Source organism: Protopterus annectens, chromosome 5.part0 (genome assembly GCF_019279795.1).
Source record: "Protopterus annectens isolate FY-2018-M chromosome 5.part0, PAN1.0, whole genome shotgun sequence".
Taxonomy (NCBI): domain Eukaryota; kingdom Metazoa; phylum Chordata; order Ceratodontiformes; family Protopteridae; genus Protopterus; species Protopterus annectens.
Window position 1 is genome coordinate 321,938,279 of NC_056735.1, and position 24,046 is coordinate 321,962,324.

General features: G+C 37.8%; 1 protein-coding gene across 2 annotated transcripts in view; it reads right to left on the reverse strand.

The window, feature by feature from the left end:
• The window catches only part of PCYT1B (phosphate cytidylyltransferase 1B, choline), a 1,205,847-nt gene that overhangs the window by 630,454 nt on the left and 551,347 nt on the right, over positions 1–24,046 (reverse strand). For both annotated transcript variants that reach the window (XM_044072303.1, XM_044072302.1), the window contains exon 2: positions 5,214–5,313. In XM_044072303.1, coding sequence (XP_043928238.1) covers positions 5,214–5,313 — 100 coding nt within the window. The remainder of the gene's footprint in view (positions 1–5,213; positions 5,314–24,046) is intronic.

The following is a 24,046-nucleotide window of genomic DNA, read 5'->3' on the forward strand; positions in this document are numbered from 1 at the left end:
AAATTGAAGATGCAGCTGTTTATTTGTCTTAATGTGTAGGAGCCCAGCCTATGCATGTTTTATAAATAATTATAATTACAGTGGGGGTTTGGAGGGTGGCCTAATGGTTAAGGTGTTTGCCCTACAAACACAAGGTGCATGGTTTGAGTCTCACAAGGGATAATTGACTAGGCTTACAATGGCTCACGAGGGCAGTTAGCCTAGTATGAACCTATGCCTGAAAATGTCATGAAAAAATATTAACCATTCTGGAGACAGGCTTTTATATGAAAACAGCAAAAAATAGTCAAAAATTAATCAGTAATTCATGGAATATCTATGTTAAATGTTCAGTAGTACAACTTAGAGGATTTGTTAATATGGCAATTATCACAGAAGAATCCCACAAATTGTCATACATTTCTCATTAATCATTTTAGAGGATTTTATTTCATAGTTTCATAGTTAACCACTGTTGTGCAAATAGTTGAACTTAACAGTGCTTACTGATTCTGAAAATGTACATTTTTTAAATTTCATTATGCCAGCAGTTTCTGATTGAAGAATCAGTACACTTGAAGACAGACTCATTCATTCATTCATTCATTCATTCATTCATTCATTCATTCATTTATTCATTCATTCATTAGATAACTCATCCAGTACAATTAATGGTCAAGGGGGAGGTGCTGATATCCCAGTACTCACTTGGTGTGAGGCAGAAAACTAATGTCAAATATGATACCAGTCTCAGTGTATTGCAGGATACCCCCCCCCCCCCCCACACACACACACACACACAGTCCCCTATATGTAATTTACAGAATTGCTATTTCATCTGTGACATGTTTTGGGGATGTGAAACAAATAGAAAACAAAATAACAAAATACAAAACAGACTCCAAGAACCAATAAGAGAGACAACTTCTGGGAGGCAATAATACTAACTCCAGTGCCACATATGTGTATTTGAAAAGAAACCGATAACTTGACTTCACTTTCTAAGTCTTAAGAAAGAGGATATTCTTTCCATAGTTAGCAAAGAGCTATTGTAAAAGTATCATACATTTCTAAATATTAAATTGTTACTAGAAAAATAGAAAAAAAAACAATATTTTATTGACCTACAGATATATACACCAACTTTATTACAACAGTATACAAATCTTGAAGTAGAAACACACAAAGTGGTACTTGATATCTAATGAAGCATTTTATTAGAAAACCTGGCATTAAGAATTTATTTGTTAATTATCATCGTATAACTTCAGAACTAAATAAAGTACAACAGCTGCTTTAGCACATGGTAAATTATTTTCTTCAGAATCTTTTAAAAGAGTACACAGGAATGCTCCTTCTGTGGAAGCATGACAGTAAAGACTTTTTCAGCCTTGTGCAGGATACACTTAATGACATGACACTGTACTGCATTTACTGGTGAGGTTGCCCCAGATATTTCACTATCTCTTTAAGCAACAAGTGCAAGTAGCATATTATGATTATAAAAATAGGGGACTTATCTGCAAGTGTAGCTTTAAATCTTTCTAGGATATGTAAAAATATCATAGAGGCGCTAACAGATATTAATTCTGCAGCAGGGAAGAATGAGCGCTGGAGGAAGTGACAAACATCACTTACTTATGAGGTGCTGACTAGTTAAAACTCGAGTCTTGAGGGTTTACGTAAAAGAAATGAATTTCCAAAAATATATTTTACATGAATGTGAATTGCTTTCATGGGCCAGTTTGCATTATGCTACATATCATTTACAAAATAAGTATTAGGTACGTAGTTCAGTTTCATTATAAAATTAACTACTGCCTTATTGAAAAAAGTTTTCAGCAAACAGATGAATCATACAACTGATTTTTAGATGAAGCAAGATGTTTTATTTTGTGTTTTTACTAAAATGACGTATAAATTATGAAAGAAGGCAAGGAAAGGTGACAATGGACACGGGTTATGGAGATGAGGTAGTGAGGAAATATGAAAGGGAGGAGATAATTTACTTATAGAATATGTGTTAGAATATGTGTACATTTTGCTTCTAGCTTCAAAAGCAATGGAATAGCTGTACCTTGAATTTAAATGAAAGCATTTTTACTTATTTACTGTTTTATGTCACATTTAAAAAGAATGAACATCTCACTTTTATATAAAATTATACTGTTACGTCTAGTGCTATAAAACAATGAGGGCATTCAGAAACAAACAGCAGTGAAATAGCATAATGCACAGTAGCAAACAGAAAGGGGTGATTCAGAGACACGTAGGATGACAGGTCGTGAAAGTGACTGCATGATAAGATGCAAACAAGAGTCAAAATGTTAATGAAAGCCATTACTAATGCAAATGGAATTAAACATTATGATGGCATTCATAAATGTATAAAATTTGTGCGATGAGCCACAGTGATCAGCTATTCTATACACTATAATTTTTCTGTGTATAGGTGTATTGGTCAAGTTAAGATAGTAGGGGTATAATCTACTGTATAAAAACAAAAAAGAGGCCAGCACCAGGAATTAGAAGCAGTAAATGTTTATTATAACCAGACCGGTTTCAGCATATAGCTTTCCTCAGTTTTTATACAAGTTACTCTGGCCTGTGCATCTACCGTACTTGCTAGCCTTTCATTGGTCCGTATAATCTACTGTAGCTGGTCAGCATGTGATACAGGCAGTCTTAGGAACTGATGTCCACAATATTTCTCAGTGCCAGTCCCTCTGTCACAGAAGAGTTCAAAAGTGGTTGGCATGCCATCAACTCCGTGAAATGTCACAAAACAATCAGTATACTTTTGCTGACTGCCTATCCCAGTGGACATAAAGGTTTGTATAGCATTAACCATCCTTGCTACGGAGATCTTTCAGCATCCAAGAGATTCAGGATACAGTAGGAGTTTTTCAGGCTTGGGCCTTGCCAGTCTTACACCTGCTCTTTGATATTATGCTACAATGTTTATAGGAGGATACTTGGTTTTCTCAGGCAACAGAGGAGAGAACCACCACTATGTAGATATTCTGCAACATAGCCTATTTCACTGAGTTTATGGGGGCTGCTGACTGTAACCACATTGCCATCAAGGTATTAAATTTGCCAGTGCTTCTTCATCAATTAGCATAAAAGGTAGAATCTCAGATTCAGAGACATGATAAAGACACACAGAGAAAGGCATCATTAGTGAATATTTACCATATCTGTAAATCAAACACTGGGCTATCAGTCTTGACTCTGCTAGTGTCCTCTCTTGCAGCCCATGAATTGTGATATAATGACTGAATGGACCAGTGACCCTTACGTTGACTCTTTTATTAAAAGTGGTCAAAGCATTCATTCTAGATATACTGTAAAGAAAGCTTGCAGTACCTCATAAAGTTTTGCTGTACATCAGGCCCTGGCATCCAGTGTATAAATATAGTGCAATAAGGAGAGACATGCTGCTTATACCCAAAGCCTGACATCATCCCTGATTTATGATGTCTGCATATACCCTAAGATTCAAGAACATTACCTCCATTGGTAAGCCCTATTTACCACTGGCAGTAAGTGTTTCGGATTCAGAAACAACCCTATAGCAATGTTCATACTCCTGTAGGTGCAGCACCATGTTGAGCTGTCTCTCTGGTCTACTGCAAATGTAAATGAGTTATACTGGGGGTGAGGTATATGATAGTACGTCATGTGTTCTCCCCTGAAAATGTCTATGCTAAGTGATTAACACAGACAATTGATTCATAGAAACATTTGCCTTCTTAAATCACCACCACAGACCTTGTTAATTGACATGGGCAAATGTTCACATTTATCCATTACTTTCAATGGTGTGACTGCATTAGAAATAAGTGTTGGGAAATTCAGCAGACAGGCAGTGCTGTTGTGTGGATATACACGTGTATGTGTGTGTGTGTATGTGTGTGTGTGTGTGTGTGTGTGTGTGTGTGTGTGTGTGTGTGTGTGTGTGTGTGTGTGTGTGTGTGTGTGTGTGTGTGTGTGTGTGTGTAAGTGCATGGGTGCCTGGATGGTCACAGCAGGAGGTTCAGTTAGGGGCTAGGTAGTATAGATGTATGTGTGTGTGTGTGTGTGTGTGTGTGTGTGTGTGTGTGTGTGTGTGTGTGTGTGTGTGTGTGTGTGTATATGTGTGTCTGAAGAGGAAATTCCACACCTCTCCCCTTCCCCTAGACTAATGAGCAGTGGCTTTAATATGGGGGGAGAGGAGACACTAGGCAACAGGAACACTTTTTAAATATTGCTCTAAATCACGTAAGAAGTTAATAGAATAACAGATTATGCAGTAAAAAGTTCCAAACAAAATGTAAGATGTGCAAAACTCTAATGTCTGCATTACTGCCTTACTGCATTCATGCATGTCTGGGACATGGAGATTGTAAGAAAAAAAATCATGGACATTCTGCCTAATCAGGGCAATTGAGAGGTATGGGGCCATGTGTGTATATGTGTGTGTGTGTGTGTGTGTGTGTGTGTGTGCTTCTGTGTTTGAAATGTGTATGTGTGTAGGGGAGTATATAAGGGGTTTTGCCTATTCTAACTTGATGCATGGGCCAACAACTGTGATTACTGCAACTAAGTGCTTTTTAGCACTTGCAGTAATCACCAAGTGATTCAGAGACTTGCAAATTAGACAATAAGAGCATATTTCCTCATTGCGGCTAATTTGCTGGTTTCTATGATTGCATTAAAGGGCCCTTTATGACACAACCTTATCACTTGTGACTAGGCTGTTTCTCAATCTGACGCATTTTTTCTTGACTTAGTCCCATGGGTAGCTGTATAGGGTTAGTAGCTGGCTTTTGATTTTAGAACAAATACCCATTTCATTCTTAGTGTAAATCCCTCACTTAAAGTACCCTATATATTACTGTTCCATCTTCAACAGATAATTTCATCCTGGTCCATTTAATTATATGCGCAGCAACATTTCATGTTCTTGCAGTACTGAGAATTACTTTCTCATTTCTGAAGCAAAATTTTCTGCAATTTGTCACTTTAGAAATATTACTGGTCAAGCATATTTACAAAAAAAAAGGTATGAGTTATCAAACAGTGTGACTGTTCCACTTGAAAAATTGAACTTTATGTACCTTTTAAAATACATATTTTGGTTCAGTGATTGGTCATTTGCCATCTATCTGTCATAAAGTTTACACGAGCATTCTTGCTTGCACATCAGCTTATGTTTAGTCATTTAGAACATGCAAGTTAAAACAGATTACCTGGTGTTCCTTGTCGTGCCTGAGAAATGGTTAATTTTTCATGTGGAGCTAAGCATAGACATCTTGTTTCTTCAGCAAATGGAGCTGGTGTACAAAGAGTCTGCATGTAAAAAGAAAGAAAAATATAACTTTACTGTTAGCTTCCCTTTAAAGAATTATTTTCTCTGCTGCAGAAAAAGGAAATATTTACAAGATTGTTTTAATCTTTGCATAATATTAATGTTATCTGTTTAACAGTAGCATATATTAGTCAAAAACCTAATTGAAATCCAGTTCAGTGTCTTAGAGTGATGCAATCTTAACTATGACCAGGCCGACCAGAGTTTGACTAGTAGCTTTGGTGCTGTAGGAGATGGGCAGGGAAGATGGGAAGGAGTGGCCTTATACTAGCTCAGCCATGCCAGAAAGGAAGGGTTTCTTCCTGTGATCTGAAACATCCTGGTGATAATGACAGTGCCGTAATCACACAGCAGATTCTTGTCAGCATCTCAGCACTGAAGGGGAGGCTGAAGCTAACTGATGTCACCTGTGGTGATACAAGTAATATCAGTAACTCCTCTGGTATGCAGGATAGTATATGTTACACTCCCAGGTGCTCCTCTCCAATCCACCTCAGCTTTCCAACCCACCACTTCCATAGTCCCAGGCCTAGGAGATAGTACTGGGGAGACTAAGGTAAAATGAAGTTATAGGAGCAGCCCTAGAAAGCAGCTATTGGTCAGCTACAGAGTATACAAAGGGGGAAATATTCAGTAGAAAGTGTACATCTCTTATTTATTAAACAACAAGTGCAATTCTGGTTGATTTTGTACATGATCAAGAAACGCTAACTTCTGTTTCAGGCATAGATGCTACTATAGAAATGTGTTTCCTTCTGGCTTCATGGAGTATAGAAATGGAACCCTGACTATAACCCATTCAGACTAGGTTAAATTAGTGTTTCAGGCACTTCAGGAACTAGACAAGGCATTGCCTGCTCACCCCTACCTGGGAACAAGTAGGAGGTACATCTTGGGGATATGCTTCCCATCAGTGTACCCCTGCTGGGGCTATCCACTTACAAGGAAGGTAGGGCTTCTGAGGAGGCTACATCACCTGAATAAGTGAGTGAAGTCCCCAGACCGCATCAATTATACAACCACAACTTGAGGTCTTACTTACGTACACACATGGGAGGGTAGGACATAAAACAAAAATCATTTGATGGCTTCCTGTATGATGGACATGCCATCCATAACTGGCCATCGAGAATTAATGGGGCACAACTGCAGTGTTTTGCCAGATAGCCAGCAGGCAAAGTGCAGAAAAATGAAAAAGTAAATTTTCTATTTTTCTTTCTACCAAACACTGTTCACCTGAAATAAGTTATATATGATGGAGTAAGGGAGATGAAAACTATGCTTAAAATGCAAATACAAAATGACTCTTTACTACCTGGTGTTCACAAATTTAAGAATATGCAGTTCTATCAGGTTGTCTTGAATAAAAAGAAAATATGATGTGAAGTCTGAAAATAAAGTGAAAATGTTTAATATCTCACAATTATGCGTACTTGGTGTGACACAGTACTCTTACAAAAGATCCTATGGTACTGATTTCAGGCATGTTTTCAGCATTCCTGTATGCCAAAGCACAACATCCTGTTTATGCTGTTACATTTCAAATAAATAGAGTTATACTGCTCATTTTGTATCTCATTCCCCAGCTGTCTACCAGTTTGTGTATCTTCCTTGTCAGCTTCTTAATGACCAATATGAAAATCCCTGGAACAACAGTCATCCCTGCCACGTTTCTAACCTTACACTATTTACCGATCCTCTGTTTTCCCTAACCTGAACAATGCTTTAATACTCTGGGAATCCTTCCCCTTTTGCTACCTGTTCTATAGTCTTTTTCAAAACTTCCTAATTTTCTGAATTTAATGCTTTCTGGATATCTATACTGCCCCTGCCCTTTTTATACTTTTCCTCTCACTCCAACTCATGAATTTTCATGACTTTACCAGAAAAGCTCAATTATACTCTGCCATGGATTAATGTGAAGGAAAAGTTAGTTTGCTTTTGCTTTCTTGTATTTTGCATTGCTTCATTGCCTTCTTCTATGTTGTGTATTGTGGTCTATTTTCTTTACACTGTGTACTTGCATTCTGCTTTTAATCGCATATTTAAACTAGGAATGAGACTACATCTGTGTCTCTTGTGAATCATATAGAAATAAAAAGCTTCCCTTACCCTCCCAATCTGGTGCTATTGTGTTTAAATTCAACTGTCTTTCTATTTACACAACCCTTATGTTAATTTGACCACATATTTCCTTCATTCTCCTCTTTCTTTGGCTATTGTTAGTAAGCAGAACATTATCATTTTGTTGAAAATACTTCCCCTTCCAATCCGTCTTGTCCTTTTAAAATTATTGTCTGTCCACTTAGATAGCTAAATCTTACGTTACCCCCTCTTTCACATCTAACTGCTTAGTGCACAGTATAACTCTTAGGATACTAATCCATTTTTTCCATCTTACCTTTAAAATCTGAAACATCTATTCCAAGACCACCAATTACTGGAGAGGCCACATTATACCTATCTGTAGGAATCTTGGGATTAGTGCTTCTGTTTTGCTGCTGGTGAGGGAAGGAGCACAGGGACATTATTTCCTGGATAGTGTTGGTCACCAGAAAGCCTAATAACTGCTTCACAGGTATACACTTGGAATGTGTGTTTGTATTTTGCTCCTGGTGAGACAAGAAGCAGAGTACATTGATTCCTAACTGATTCTGATTGGGCAGTGAGTGTCTGTGTTAGACCTTCCTGATTGGTCTGGTTGCAATTCAAGGCATCTACTAGGAAAAGGCTACAACAAGCCTACAGGCTCTTGCAATATCTGGGACAAGACTGTTCATCACCAAAGAGTCCATGGCCTGCTTCTCATCCTGGGATTAGTGCTATTGTTTTACTTCTGGTAAAAGAAGCAGCAAAAGAGCATTGCATCCGAGCAGCATGAAACTATTGTGAGAGAAGCCAGGCAGTAGCCATTCAGGCGAATCCCCTCTTTTCATCATTCTGACAAAGCTAATTCTTTCTTTTTGATAAGTACTGCTTGATTTGCTGCTTTCTAATCTAAATTCAGAATATCTCCCTAAATATTTCATCCATAAATCATCAGGGTCTACTTATTAATTTCCCCCTCAAGTGTTTTGCAGTGCCCTGTATAGACAGAGACACCCTGAGTTGACATTTTTCCTGTAAAAGCACCCCTGAAATTTCATCAATACCTAGTTGCACATTAGGCCACTAGTTTGCAGTGAGAAGCATGGCCCCAAGAGTTGCAAACCAAATACTACTGACATTACTTTATATTCTCTGCAACCATCAATATGTGAAAGATATAATTACACAATGTCATTGGAGGCAAAGCTCTCACATAAAAGCAATCCTAATGTCAATTAGGTCATCAGTAGTACACACGCTGCACCCACCACACACAGTTCAAAGCAGCCATGTAGACCCACATATGCTGAGGCACTTAAATGTAGCCTTCCTAAACTCCAAAGACCTCCTAGATGAAATGCGCGTAAGAAATACCCCCGGTAGCCCAATATCCACTCCTTCAAAACCACACCTACATCAACATGTACAGCCACATCTCATGAAGCATCTACTTCTAAGCCCATAAAGCAATCCACCACACAAACCAGCCTTCTGGTCATTGGAGACTCCATTATGAGACAGACTGATGTCCCTCTCACCAGGCTGAGTAAGGAGAAAGTCATGGTCAGTTGCTTATCAGGGCAAAATCTGACACATGCACACACTCTGGTCATTGGACTTCAAGTACCAGTATTACTCAGTCATAGTCCATGTGGGTGTTAATGACCTGAGATGTACATCCCTGGACTATATGAAAAGACACATCATGGAGCTCTTGGAATATGTGTCCCAGGCTTTTGCAAGCCTAGCATTGAACAGCATTTTATATTCTCCAAGAACAATGCCATAATATGGACAGAAGATGACTGAATTTAATAATTGGCTTAATTTTTGGTGTCATTCTAAGGGGGTGCAATATTTATCAGCATGGAATGAGTTGGTCAACAGACCACACTGCTTTGCCAGAGATGGTCTGCACCTCTCCCGTCTAGGCTTTCGAATATTAGCTAAAACATTGTCTTCCCCCATAGTGCCTTTTTTAGGCAATGCCAAACTGAATGCACTTCCCACATAGCAAATCAAAACTAAGAAAAATCTAAAGGTGTTACTGCTCAATGCTAGGTGTCTAAACAAAGAACTCCACTCCCTTCAAACTCTCCTAGCTCTAGAGAATCCTAACATTGGTGCGGCCACTGAGACATGGTTCAAATCGGCAGGGAGCACACCAGCATTGCAAGGCTATAATGCCTTCCACACATTTAGAACACCTACTACACAGACAGAGACTAGAAGTGGAGGTGTCTTGACTTACATCAAAAATAAATATACCTCAAGGCAGGTGAAAAAGGACAATGTACTTAAGCTTCTTCACAGTCAAATCACAATTAGGCAAAATCTCATATAACTTCCTTGCAAGCTATAGGTCCCCCTCTATGACCCAGAGAACCCATACATGTATTTAAAGTTATTGGAAATACTTACCTTCCAGCCTAGTACCATATTCATGGGCAACTTTAACTACCCTGCTATTTACTGGGAATCATGTATGACACCAGATGTACATGCACAGAGATTCCTGGATTTTGTGAACACAAACTCCCTGGACCAAACTGTCTATTCACAGACCAGGAGTGCAAACATATTGGATCTGGTCCTCACTAATATGGGAGAGTGCTGCACACCTCCTAGTGTAATGTCTTATCTGATAAGGTCAGACCACAAAATGGTCTCCTTTGAGGTAAAAATAAAACTTAGAACCCCAGCTAACTCTTGTATATGCAGGAACTACTCTAAGGCTAACTTCTCACTACTAAGTGATGTTGTGTCTTTTGGCTTTTCCCGGTTAGGGGTCGCCACAGTGGAACTCTGGTCCACTAATGATTGGCAGTAGATTTTTACATGCCGAGTTGCCGGCCCTGATGCACAACCTTCAACAAAGGTACACCCATTCACGCATGTCTCCACACAGAAGACGCTCTAGCTGAGAATTGAACAGGACAACGTCTTACTGTGAGGTGACAACGCTACTGCAGCACCACCACCGCAGTTTATAAACTGACAAAATTTTAATGCCCCTATAAATCCTGAGAACAATGCTGGATATGAACAACTGTTCACAGAAACCCTATATTAGCATGCTAATAGCTGCAAAAAGACAGCTGTACCCACCATAAAGAAATACAGAACTAACTCAAATAACAAGCTACCCTGTTGGCATCACATCATCAATAGACTGTACAACAAGAAAAAAAATCATGGCAATAATTTGGAGGTGCAGCACCCAACAAGATAAAAGCACTCTTGTAAAACTAAAGAAACAACTCAGAGGTCAAATAAAGTCTACCAAACCCAAATTTGAGTTAAATTTGGCTTCCCAGACCAAAGACACCCACAAGGCATTCTTTAGTTAATATCATACCTCTTAACTTCTTAGATCATGAAATCTGGACAAAGCCATAAATAAAAATGGGACAAGGGCCAAAAAATAGGGACAATTTTTAATTATTGCTCTTACAAACTTCAAAAGTTGATAAAATAATGGATTTTGTATTAGCATGAATTTTCTGAAGGATATGAAGTCTGAAACTCAAATGTTTGGTATTACTTTCTAATGTCAGTCTTTAATGATTTGCTACTAATTTGCCAGAAAACTACAATTTTATGAAAAATGGACCAAAAATATGGGGCCAAAATCTGGACATTCTGCGAAAATCTGTAGAGTTGAGAGGTACTTATGTCTGCAATTTCAAAAGCATTGTGAAGCGCTCATTGTTAATGGAGCCACCTATACTGAGCCAGAAGACATAGAAAACCTACTGGATGACAAATTCAGCTCTACCTCTCCCCCTCTGTCCTCCTCAACCTTCCATCTGGAACTGCCATCAAATATAACTCACCCTATTATCACTAGGGAACAGGTCCATAATGCTCTCTCCAAAACAAAGAACACTGCATCAATGGGCCCAGTTAACATCCTAGGATACCTTCTAAATAATGCAAAACATGACCTATCAGGCCCTCTACAATTGGCATTTAACTGTAGCCTCCAAATAGCTTTTGTGCCTAATGAATGGAGAACAGCAATAGTCATCCCTCTGTACAAAAGTGGGTCACTTGCAGACCCTGGAAATTGCAGACCCATAAGTCTCACCTTCCTCATATGCAAAATCATGGAAAGAATTATCATGGAAATGATCAATAAAGAGATAGGAAACCTTCAGACACTGGATCCAATTCAATTTAGGTTTGTTAAGGGCAAGTCATGCCTACTCAACCTGGTGGATTTCTTTTAGTAGGTCACTAAAGCAATGGATGAGATCAAAACTGTTCACACTGCCTACCTTGAATTGGACAAGTTATTTGACACAATACCCCATTTGGCACTGTTGACAAACTCAAGTGGTTAGGTATAAATACTTATGCCACCCAGTGGATATGCACCCGGCTCACAAACAGGACTCAGGAAGTTAGAATTGGGGAGTCCTCCTCAATAAAGAGGCCAGTCACAAGCAGAGTCCCTCAGAGATTAGCCCTGGGACAGCTTCTATTTGGCATTTATTTCTCTGAAATCAAGGCCAATGTCAATGGCCTCTTGGAGACTAAATTTGCAGAAGACTATGATTGATGAACCGAAGGGTTGACACAGACAAATAACTGGTGTCAGAGCCATAGACTAAAACTAAATGAGAAGACATGCATAATATTATCCTTTGGGAAGTCATCTACTCCTGGTAACTATCATATTGACAACACATCCCTAAGAGATGACCCAGTTGTCAGAGACTTGTGGACAGACAAATACAGTAATCTAGACTTTGACCATCACATGTCTACAATAGTGAAGAAATAATTTTATGTTCTGCAACTTATAAACAAAGGTATGGTATCTAGGTCCAAGAAGGTCATTGTTACACTGTATTCACATTCATCTGACCTAGCATTGAGTACAATGCCACCTTTGGCATGTACCTAACGAGGTAAATCCAACAATTGGAATGTCCACAGAGGTTTCTCACTAAAAGAATACAAGGCATAAGTAATGTCCTCTGCAGACTGCCTCAAGGCTCTTTCCCTGTATTCTGTCTCCTACAAGCTATTGAGGCAGATCTACGCATGGCATACAGGGCATTGTAAGACCCCACCCTGATGGACCTCCTGGATATCCACAAAACAACCAGCACCAGAATTATCTATTCTAAAGACTAAAACCTGACCTGTGACATAAATAGGTCATGCTGGAGAGACAGGTATGTATCCCAGAGACTACCCCTTCATTGAAGAAGCTGCCCATCTATGTGAAGCAGAGCCCCACCCTAACAAATTCAAGTGTAACTTGGGCAATTGGATGGTGAATAGAAAATCCATTCCTGATCTGGCACCTATGCTTCTAGTGGACACAGGGAGCCTATAAATGTTTCATCTCCCAGGCTCCTGCTTAACACTTATCAAGGGTACCAGAACTTGTCAGATATTTGGGGTGCATGGCTAGGCTTTAAATGTGGTTGTTTGCCTAGTACACATCTATGGGCCTATAATGAACATATGAAGCTTACTAACAGTCACCACAATCTATCAGTTTAACTGGCAGTACATGTTCTGGCTTTTGAGGAAACAAGGGTTTTGAGGGCTTTATTAGCAGTACAGAGCATTACTAGATGACTTCAAAAAAAATTTTATTATCATTCTATCACATATATGCAAGTCAGCATATCTTTCTTGACTGTGGCATATTTGTATTCTGACAGATAAATGTAAGAGAAGCAAATGAAGTTACATGGTTTGCACTGTTACAGCACTGAGTGCCCAACACATAGTTGGGGGCATCTGTGGAAACTGCAGCAGGATGTTCTGGGGTAAAGATGGCTAAGCTAGGGCTGTTCACAATTAATCACTCTGCCTTCTCAAAGATTTGTTGCATCCAACCATGCTAAAAGTATATTTTTTGAGCATGAACATATTAAGTCAGCTACATGAAAATGATTTGCCCTTTTTTATTTTAACAAGAAAATATGCAATAGACCATATACAATATTTACAATAATATTAATAGATGTAAATCACACAACATTTCATAAAAACAGAATATAAATTGCTTACAACTTAGTAATCATTACAATTACCAAAAAATTACTTTAATTGTTCAAGCCTGTCGCACACTTACATAGAATGTAGACTAATGCCTTTCCTAAGTCTGCCCAATTCAATAAAAAGAGCCCAGTTACTATAACTTAATACAGTAGTAATATTATCTGTAGGGATAAACTGCCGATGCTGTATTTTTCTTTATACTGTTGTTTAGAATATGCACTGTAATCACTGTCTGGTGGTCTAATCCCTTGCTGTAGCCCTTTGTAATCTTTCTTTTCTTGTTTTTTTTCTCCTTTCCTCCTAGACTGCCACCTAAAATAACTGCAAATTCAGCCAGTGTTAGTTCCTGACCAAGCCGTTTAACAGAGTGATCCCAGTTATAAATGGCAATCAGCATCATGCCTCCATAAGTTTAAGCAATGTATGTAAATGCTATTAATCAACATATTCTGGGCAAAATTTAACCATAATATCTAAGAATAAAAGTCCTGCACACCTAGATAAGTGGGGTGAGCACACTATCGTGTATGCCTTGCCACTTCCACTCCTTGGCTGGAACCTTATCCACTCACCCCATCCAGGCCCTTATAATTGCTCTTTTTAATATAGAAGTACAGGCTTTGGCATACACCCTACTGCTTTTACCCCTTTCAATTATTGCTACAGACCCCAGTAACAGGAAAGTTAAAAACAATACAGTATACTGCATATAATTCTGTACACAGGTTAACTGAGTTTCCCACTATTAGTTTTCATACCTACTGATTGTCTCTGAGAAATCCTTTGTTTCTGCTGTAGCCCCGCTACACTTGGGCTCACTTCACTACCTTCTGCCCCCTTTACCACCCACCCCCATATCATTTCCGTTATACCTCTCCACTACTTCCACCCACCCTCAAACTCCTCCCCTTCATGTACTCATGCTACCTCCTGCAGCCTACTCTTAACTTCCTTACTTTTAGCACAGCTCACTTTTAGTACAGCTAATATTCACTTTTCACCTGTTTCAATATTTCTCATTCCAATACTATCTACTAACCCTTCCCAAACTCTCAAGTCAGTCATACCCATCACATCAGGTTATAATCTCCCAACTTTAAGACCTCTTTCCATCTACAAAGGTGGCAGTCTCAATGATTTCTGTCCTACTCCTACCTCCACTACTCCTCCTAGACACTATTGCATCTCCTCCCACACTCTTAACCCCTATGCATAAAGTCCCTACCAATCCTCACTCGTACATCCTCTCCTACCCACAACAACCCATACCCATCTCCGCATCTATCCTTCCAATGAATATACCCTAAAATAAAGATCCCTCCCTCCTATCTTCTAACATCTAAGAATCAGACAAAAATACTTTTGCAACTGCCAACTAGAAACCTTACTATTTCCCAAGGACCTTGCTCCTATCAGGCGGCATACATCCAAACCCTGGTCTTACTGCTACCCCGACTACCCCGCAAAATACTTTTCTCTATGGTGTTGCCATAGTTTACTCTAATAACCTCACTCTCTCCCATCCTAAGCATCCAATTCGCTCCTTTACACCTGCAGAAATACTGGCAGCAAACCTTAAACTTAATGACTATACTACCATAACAGTAGTAGCCATATATATTCCTCCAGGGGACAACATTCCCCTACTAGAAAATATACTTTCATATCTTTCCCAAAATATTCTTAATGAAACCATCCTTTTTGGAGACAATAACATTAATTGACTGAACCTCCGGAACCCAAACTCTCCCCATCATTTAAATCTCTATGGATTTACACAGTTAATCTCTCAACCTACCCATACTAGTAACTGTCATTCTCCAAGCTCCCTGATAGACTGGATAATTGTTTCTAATCCCAGTAAATGCCATAATCCCGAAACACTATCAGACTCCCTGAGTGACCACTCACCTATAAAAGTGTGCAGATATACCACCCATCTCTCTAAACCACACCGGCTTATCACCTGCAGTAAACTTTCCAACTTTAACCCTGACACGTTTAAAATCCTTCTCTCTGGAATTAACTGGAACTCAGCTCCCACTAGATGATGCAGTAAAAGCCTTCAAATTAACTTTCATTAGCATTTTAAATTATCTAGCTCTACCCAGAAAATATGGAAAAAAGCAAAAAAATCTCACCCTGATTATCTAAAACCACTCGTACCCTTATGAAAACCAGAGATAGGGCTTGGAAAATATGGGTGCATTCCAAACTTCCAGCTGACTTATAAAAGTACAAAGTATTTAGAAATCAAACAAAAAAACTTATCAACAAAGACAACAAAGATTACAATCCCTCAACAACATTAAAATCTGATCCAAAGAAATTCTGGAATGCTATAAACCAGATACTACATCCTGGCAACCCAACCTCACCAAATCCATGTCCTGACAAGTCATCTGAACAGACTGCCAACAAATTCAACAAATCCAACACCTACTTTATTGAATCTAATTCCAAACGTTTTAACCCTAACCCCTCAAACAATAAGATTTCTAACCTCCCTGACCACACCCAACTACTAACACAGAAAACTCCTTCTCTTTCAAACCTGTTCCCACTAACTACATCAAAACTCTACTCTCTAAGCTCAAACCATGCTCGGTATCTGCAGGCAATTTTCCTTCATAGTTTCTTCAAACTGCTGCACACTCCCTTGCCATGCCTGAATCTATCCTAATATTTATTTTTATTGATTTATTTATTTTACATTTGTTGACCAGGCTAGTCTAACTGGATATATCTCCATTTTCAGTAGAGGCCCGGGGAGAAAAGCTCCACAAAAATAGATAATTGCAACTTCAGATACAGTACACTTTTCAGACTAATAAGGTTATTTACATAGCAACTTAGTAATCATGAGAGATAACAAATTAAAAAAAAGACAAAACAATAACAGAAGAAAAAATTATTTAGAAGGCAGTGACACATTCCTAAAGTCCAAGCTTGATATACATCACGAGGTCCATCTCTGAATCTACAGTTCCATCTATTTGGAAACAGTTCTACACTCTTCTTATTCATAAAGGATGCAGCTCCACACAAATCTGTAATTTCAGACCTATTGTTATCCAGTCCCCTCTCTCAAAAGTCCTAGAGAAATGTATACATAAACAAGTTATGCATTATCTCATACAGGAAAAACTGCTCACTCCTACACAGCATGGTTTCCGTCCAAAGCATAATACTACCACAGCTCAACTATCTTTCCTCAACACTATTTCTCTAGCCAAAGACGATCATAAACTCATATCTTGCCTATTCCTTGACCTATCAAAGGTTCTTGCCACTGTCTCTCACTCTTTGCTAAATAACAAACTTACAGACCTTAACTTCTCCCCTGGGACAGGCAGCAGTCAGTGAGATGGGACTCAACACTATCTACCCCGCTTCCAGTAAAAACAGATGTCCCCCAAGGATCTATTGTTGGACCTCTACTTTTTAATAAATTCACCAACTCACTTTACTTCTCTTGTCCTCAATCTATCATTGTGCAATACGCAGATGACTCTACAGTCATCACTATTGCTAACTCACCCTATGAACTCCTAACTAATGCCCAGACATCCTTTAACTCAGTAGAGATGGCTCACAAATAACCAGCTCATCGTCAAGCCTAAAAAAACAAAATTGCTACTCTTTCTTCCTAAATCATTTAACCACATCAAGCCTTCATTCTCCATAACATCCCTAAACAATACCCCTATAGAAGTCGAATCTAGCACAAAACTACTTGGCATTACCATCGATGAAAAACTAAAATTTGATCTACACATTAACAATTGCATCATTAAAACCTATCAAAAGTTAGAACTTCTGTAGAGGAATAACAAATTCCTCACCCCTGAAGCTAGGGTTACTCTATCTGATGCCTACCTTCTACTTGCTTAACTTACTGCTCCCAAATACTCACAAATCTGAACTCCTCCCTACTCACCAAATTAGAATCAACCTATCACAAGATAGCCAGACATCCAGCTCAACAAACATATAAATCCCACCACTGCCACTCCCTAAAATACCTGAACTGGCTCGAACTACCTCACCTGTTTCTCCAATCTCAGCTCCAAATCATACACTCCATTCTATATCAGCCAGCTTTCTGCCCAGCTCTATCATCCCTCATCTCCCTGTATTCCTCTATCAGACATCTCAGAAGTGTAAACCAAGACCTATTTACAAACCTAAATCTAAGACAGGGTGCAACTTATACAGATACCACCCCTCTATTGCATGGAATAAACTCCCACTAGAAATAAGGAACCTTACTCGCCCCAAACAATTTAAGCTAGCCACCAAAGACTACTTCAAAAACCACTGGACCTACCACCGTTCACACCCTCTCTGACCATACCCAACCAACGTAGTCCTGTTTAACCATTACATCCCATTCCTTCTATGTAACTTCCAAAACATTTCTTATAATCTGCATTTTGAACTTTAGATTAGCAAACTTTTTTTATACTACAACATTTTTGCTTCTTATGCTTTAACTGCTATCGTGCTTTTGTTTATAGTATTGTATAACTTGGCAACTACTGAATAAGATTTGTAACTTACTGAATATCGCTACAATAATTTTGTATGTTTTGGAGCTTTTCTTCCCAGACCTCCGCTGTAAAAGGGCTTTGGCTTAGTTGGACACTCCCGGTCAACAAATGGAAAATAAAATAAACAAATAATAAATAAATAAATTTAGTCCCGCATTTAAAATTTTTTTTTCATGATTAGATCATTCATACAACAGTGCTCAGTCTAAGAAACTCAGTAAAGCTTGATGGTGTTACTTTTTCACAGTTTAAACTAATTTCCTTACTATAGCCAATGGTATCCAAATTAGAGGATACTGTGAAATATTTATACAAAATTAACAGCATTAGTCAATATCAATGTCTCAGATGTAATATACCTATCAGACCACAAGGCATTTATAATGATAGAAAGTGTTCCCAATATTCATTCACTGTTTCATATTTTAATAATATATGACACAGGTTTGCCTTAACAGTTTTCTTACATCTCCAGCAATAATTTTCATTTGTTTTGAACCTTTTTACAATTTTATATGGGGGAATGACTACTTAGAGCAGATATTCCCAAGCAAAAACCTTCCAGGACAAACTATTAGATATTAAACTGACAGATTTTAAAAGTGGATCTTTGTTATTATTAATATAAATATCTTTCAGAGGGTGGCCACGGTGGTGCAGCGGTTAGTGTTGTCGCCTCACAGCAAGAGGTTCTCTGGTTCGATCCTCAGCTGGGGTGCCTTCTGTGCAGAGTCTGCATGTCCTCCCTGTGGTTGCGTGGGTTTCCTCTGGGTGCTCCAGTTTCCTCCCACATCCCAAAGACATGCTGTAGCTGGATTGGACACTCTAAATTGGCCGTAGGTGTGTGTGTGCCTTCTGTGGACACTCAACACTGTACAACTTGACACTGTACAACTCTACTGCCAATCATGAGCAGACAGATGATCCGCTGTGGTGACCCCTAATCGGGAAAAGCCAGAAGAAGAAGAAAAATATAAATTTCTTTCAGGGTATTAAAATTAATAAAGTCCCAGTATCTATTAGGAAATTTGGCATCTATTTCTAGAATTAATTTATAAAACTTAGATGATTATTGCAGATCAATATTCTAATATACTTGGAAAGCTCGCTTTTTCATTCTATTTCAATTTTAGTTTTAATGCTAAAGATTAATGACAATTTTTGGGTACTAAATCAAATTTTAACATAGTTTTATCCATTGAGAAGGTGTTTACCCCATTTAAACAATTAGACTAGTATATAAGGTTATGTCATATCAGGCTTCACATTTTATTCTGTATGTTACTCTCTAGAAAACCAACTGTATTTGCTACTGGAAACACAGGAAGTAACCATTTTAATACTAGTATTCTTGAAAATAAAATATCTAAGTGACTTAAGTTTTAAAATGAAGTAGTTAGATTTGGTTAAATTATTTTATCTACTATATCTAATACTTGTAGATAAGGAAGAGGTTTAAGACCTGATTCACCACAGATATGTACGTGCAATAACTTCCACTAAGTGTTATAGGAATTGTCTACCCAACATAATGTAGTTTTGATTGTCAAGGCAAGGGCATAAGTTTCTGTATTTGTAAATCCAGTGCCTCCTCTGTTCCAAGGTCTGATATGATTTAGAATGGCAGTTCTGGGCTATGTAGGATACCATAACAATCGAGTGCTTTATTCATTTTCCTTTTGCTTTATTCATTTTCCTTTTTTCCTTTTTTTGAAGGTGTAAGGGCAATTGACTCTATAATATATAATTTTTTGATAAAAGAATCATTTTTATAAATATGAAGCTATCTTCAAATGAGAAATATAACTTACTCCATTTATTTATAGAAGAGCTGATTTCTTCAATTGCTGATAAAGCTAAACTTATGTTCTTCCTAAGCCTTAGTTCCTGGTAGTCAAAGTCCATGACAAATTATTTTAATGTAAATTAAACTTTGGCTTGGACAAAACTAGCTTTAAGTATCTAAGAATTTTGCTTTTTACTAAAATAATTTGGCATGGACTTTGACTATCAGGAAGTAAGATCTAGGAAGGACATAAGTCTAGCTTTGTCAGTGTCAGTGTATCCAGGATAGAAGAGAACATCATCTGCATTGAGCTGCAGACCATTCCTGGAAATTAATGACCGAGCTGTACTTTTCAGTAGTTAATAGTATTCCAGCTTCCTTAACTCATTGTTATACAACCCTTAAGTAAGAGATTGTGCTGTTCCAATGACCCACCACAGGTAAGGATATACCTAAGGTAAACTTTATACTATGGCATATTGCAGACAACACAATTTCTTTGAAGACAGCTGATATAAAGGAAAATCTGTAAAGCACGCAGTTACCATTTAACAGTCCCTCCGAAGTAATGAGGGCAGTTAATTCATGATTATGTTCATGAAGAAGTGCTTAGTGACATATTGTCCGTATTAATGGCTTAGAAAATAGTGGCAATACTTAACTCCAAGAAGGGTCTTCACTGCATGATAGCAGGAAACTGAGATTGATAATTGCCTTATTGCAGTCAGACAGATCCACTCACAATAATTCCTCCTAATTTCTCATGCATTACAACGACTGATGAAACCCAAGAAAATTTACAAATTCTTTTTATTATTCCAGCATTTAGTAAGAAATCCAGTTAAGCTGAGATAGTATCCCTAGCTGAGGTGACAAACATTGGAGCTTTTTACATATTACCTGTGCGTTATTTTTTAGTTTCACATAACACACAAATCCTTTTGCACTTTCTGTCTGCTTAAAGTGCCTGAAACCAGACACCTGAAGAAATGTTTCAGCTAGTTGGAATCAGCAATATCCTCTAAAATCTGCAGTTACAAATCTGTGACTAGGTCCATTCCTAATTGGAAAGTACCAAAAGGCACAATGTGAATCACTGTAGGTGTTGATAGAATGCCATGTGTTTGAATGTGTGACCCAGGGCAAAGTAACTCGGTCAAAAGTGAGTCCATACAATGTTGTCTGCAAAGATAACCAAGTAAAATGGGCACATATAGGGCAGGAAGCACAATCACATAAATTTCTCGGGCCTTGTCACTAGATCTTCACAATATTTTATGTCTCTTTTGTGTCATTTCATGTGTACATAGTACAAATAATTCATGCATTTCTACATCATACACTACGCAACTGATCTCAGAACAGGAAATAATAGCAATCTATCCACTTGTATCACAGTGCTTGCATGGATCCTTCATTTCAGTCCATCCAGAAGCATTGGAAGGTAAGTAATGGAACCACAGTGGAAGCACATCTGAGAACCACGTTTTGATGACTGTGCCACTCATTCATCTTATGGTCAGATTTTCTCTGCAGTGTTTTGGCTTGGAGATGCTGCCTATATGGCTTCCATATACAGCCAATGTCCCATGAAGACACAGGGAGAAAAGCTCCATAATAAAAGTTACAAACTAGTGGTATTCCATTTAAATTGATGTACAGAGAATTTGTTGTCGGTTAAGTTATTTTGGGATAAATTTGGCTGCTAAATACAGCATTGCCCTATACCCCTGAAAATGACTATTTAAATTTCAAAAATATATACATTTAATTGAACAGTCTTGCTGTGCATTTAAAGATATAATTGTAAATTCCTAGCATTTCGTTTTGGTTATGGAATAGTGTAGCATACGTAAAATATCAATTTTTTTGCTTTGCTGTTTGAACCTCAGTTGTGGAATACAGGCTATGAGTGAGAGTATTACAGTTTGTTATGTGTGCCTTTGTTGGCTCTCGAAACATCTCATCACTTAAATTGTTGCTGCATGTTATCAGTGTCTTAGCATGTAAGAGCTTACTTTGCCTCAGGTGCAATAGTGTGTTCCAAAGTTGTGCAACTCAGAAAAGATGGAAAGATGGGTTTCTTTTTTAACTTCTTTACATTTTCTATGATTTTGTGCAACCTCAGAGGTAGTAAATACAGTTAGGGGCACAGCTTGTACCTCATGGAGTGTACAAGGCACAACCCACCCCCCTGCAAAAGAAAATTATCATTTTGCAGTCGTTTGTATGGTTTTGTACCGAGTTTTGCTAAGCTGATGATTTTGTTCAATTTGGGTATATGTTTTATATTGTTCTGCATATTGAATAAAGGAGGCACGTGTTTCTTTATAGACCTCTTTAGTCATTAAATTGTTACTGTGGAATATATAAACTTACACAGGCAGGAAACATTTCTTCCAATAAACTACAGACAAGCTCAACAGAATTGTTCTCCTTCATGAGTATCACTCATCTAAAGGTTATAGAAGGCACATAAAATTTACATGATGAACAGATAAGTACAAAGAAATGATCGGCTACTACCAGCCAAGATAAGCCAAAACTATAAACAATAACCATGTTTTTTTTCCTTATAAAACTATTTGTTGGTCAGTGGTCAGGTAGAACCACTTTAACTGAACATAACAGATTCTGCTCTTTTCAGAAAAAAGATCTGTGATAATTAGAGAGCACCATTTACTTCACTTGTGTATTTGTATTTGATGGATTTTATTTCTGTACTAAATTAAGTTAACAGCCATGCTTTTAGTGGATTATCTTTCAACTTAATCATAGTGCATGGAGTGTGGTGATTATCCTCTAATATTCAGAAAAGACAAACCAGTTAAGCACCAGAGTGGCATGCGACCTGGCCTTAAAAAATGATAAACACCCCTGCTGAAGATGTTAAGGTCAGGTCTAGTGCCAGACAGTGAAATCCACCAATACTCACCAATAAATGACAGTGGCAGAAATGAAAGATTTGTTTCTTCCTGCTGTTCATACCTGTAACATGTCTCCAACTTCCTTAGAATAACAGGATGTGTTAGCATACATTTTCTGAAGGACATAAACTCTGAAGCTCAAATGTATGTCACTATTTACTGACTTCAAGCCTCAGTGATTTGTCCAAAAACCACATATTTTATGAGTAATAGACCAAAAATATGAAGCAATAATCTGGACGTTCTGCGAAATCTGGACTGTTGAGAGGCATAGAGATGAGGGTATACATAACAGACTGGGTTGCATTGCCTTTCTGACAGCATCCCCTAAGTGCTTTATGACTTTGAAACATGTAGCATTTTTTTATATTTTCTGTAACTAGTAGTAAATGCAGCACATAAAGCTCCATACACTACAAAGAATTTTGACTATGTCACCAATCATAACTTAATATTATGTGCTTTCGACATGAATGTCAGGATTGACCTCTCAAACTTCACTCTCATTGTGAATTTCTTGGCATCAATGCCTCAAACACATAATAATCAGGTTATGATCGGCGACCTGACTATAATGCTCTATATGGTTGTCTAGGAGATGGGCTATATTCAAGGGTATTGATCTCTGACACAGTAAAGCTTGCAGCTATTTTTAAAAGTAAGATGGCACAATTTGATAGTTCCAGTTTATCTGTTAAGATCTGACCAATCAAATGCATTTTGCTTTTTAGCTGTAGCATTTTCTAAAATGTCTTATTTTGCCCATGTTAGCTGTTAATATCCTTATAAAGTTAGATATTAATAGCTGTTGCAGTCTATTTACCCTTAGTAGGGGAAAAGCTTTCCTTCTGTATATCTAACTAAACAATAAAGGTGTATGATTCATTTTTATACCTATATTTAACAACAGCTTATGCTTAATACAGTTGTAGTTACTTCTTTCTTGTTTGTTTTTCCCCTGGGATGGTAATAAGCATGTTTTCTCTATCTTTAGGTCACAAATTCACATGAAGAAGACAGTTTGAGAGATGATGATACATACAAGCATAAGGAAGTATTTTTTATTTTAATTTAGGGCTACACATGCATACACTGTATGTTGATAAAATATGTGCTCCTAGTTCAGATGACTTTTAAACATTACAAAAACATTACATCACTTACTTTAAGCTTAAACCTTTCTTAGTATAAAATAAAAATATAAGTACTGCAGACAGCAGCAACGTTATTTGCTAATAAAATAAAACCCGTAACAGTTTTTAACAACAAACATTATTAGATTCCAGGATGTTTTTCAAGACATAATTCATGACGTTTACTATTGTATTGAGTA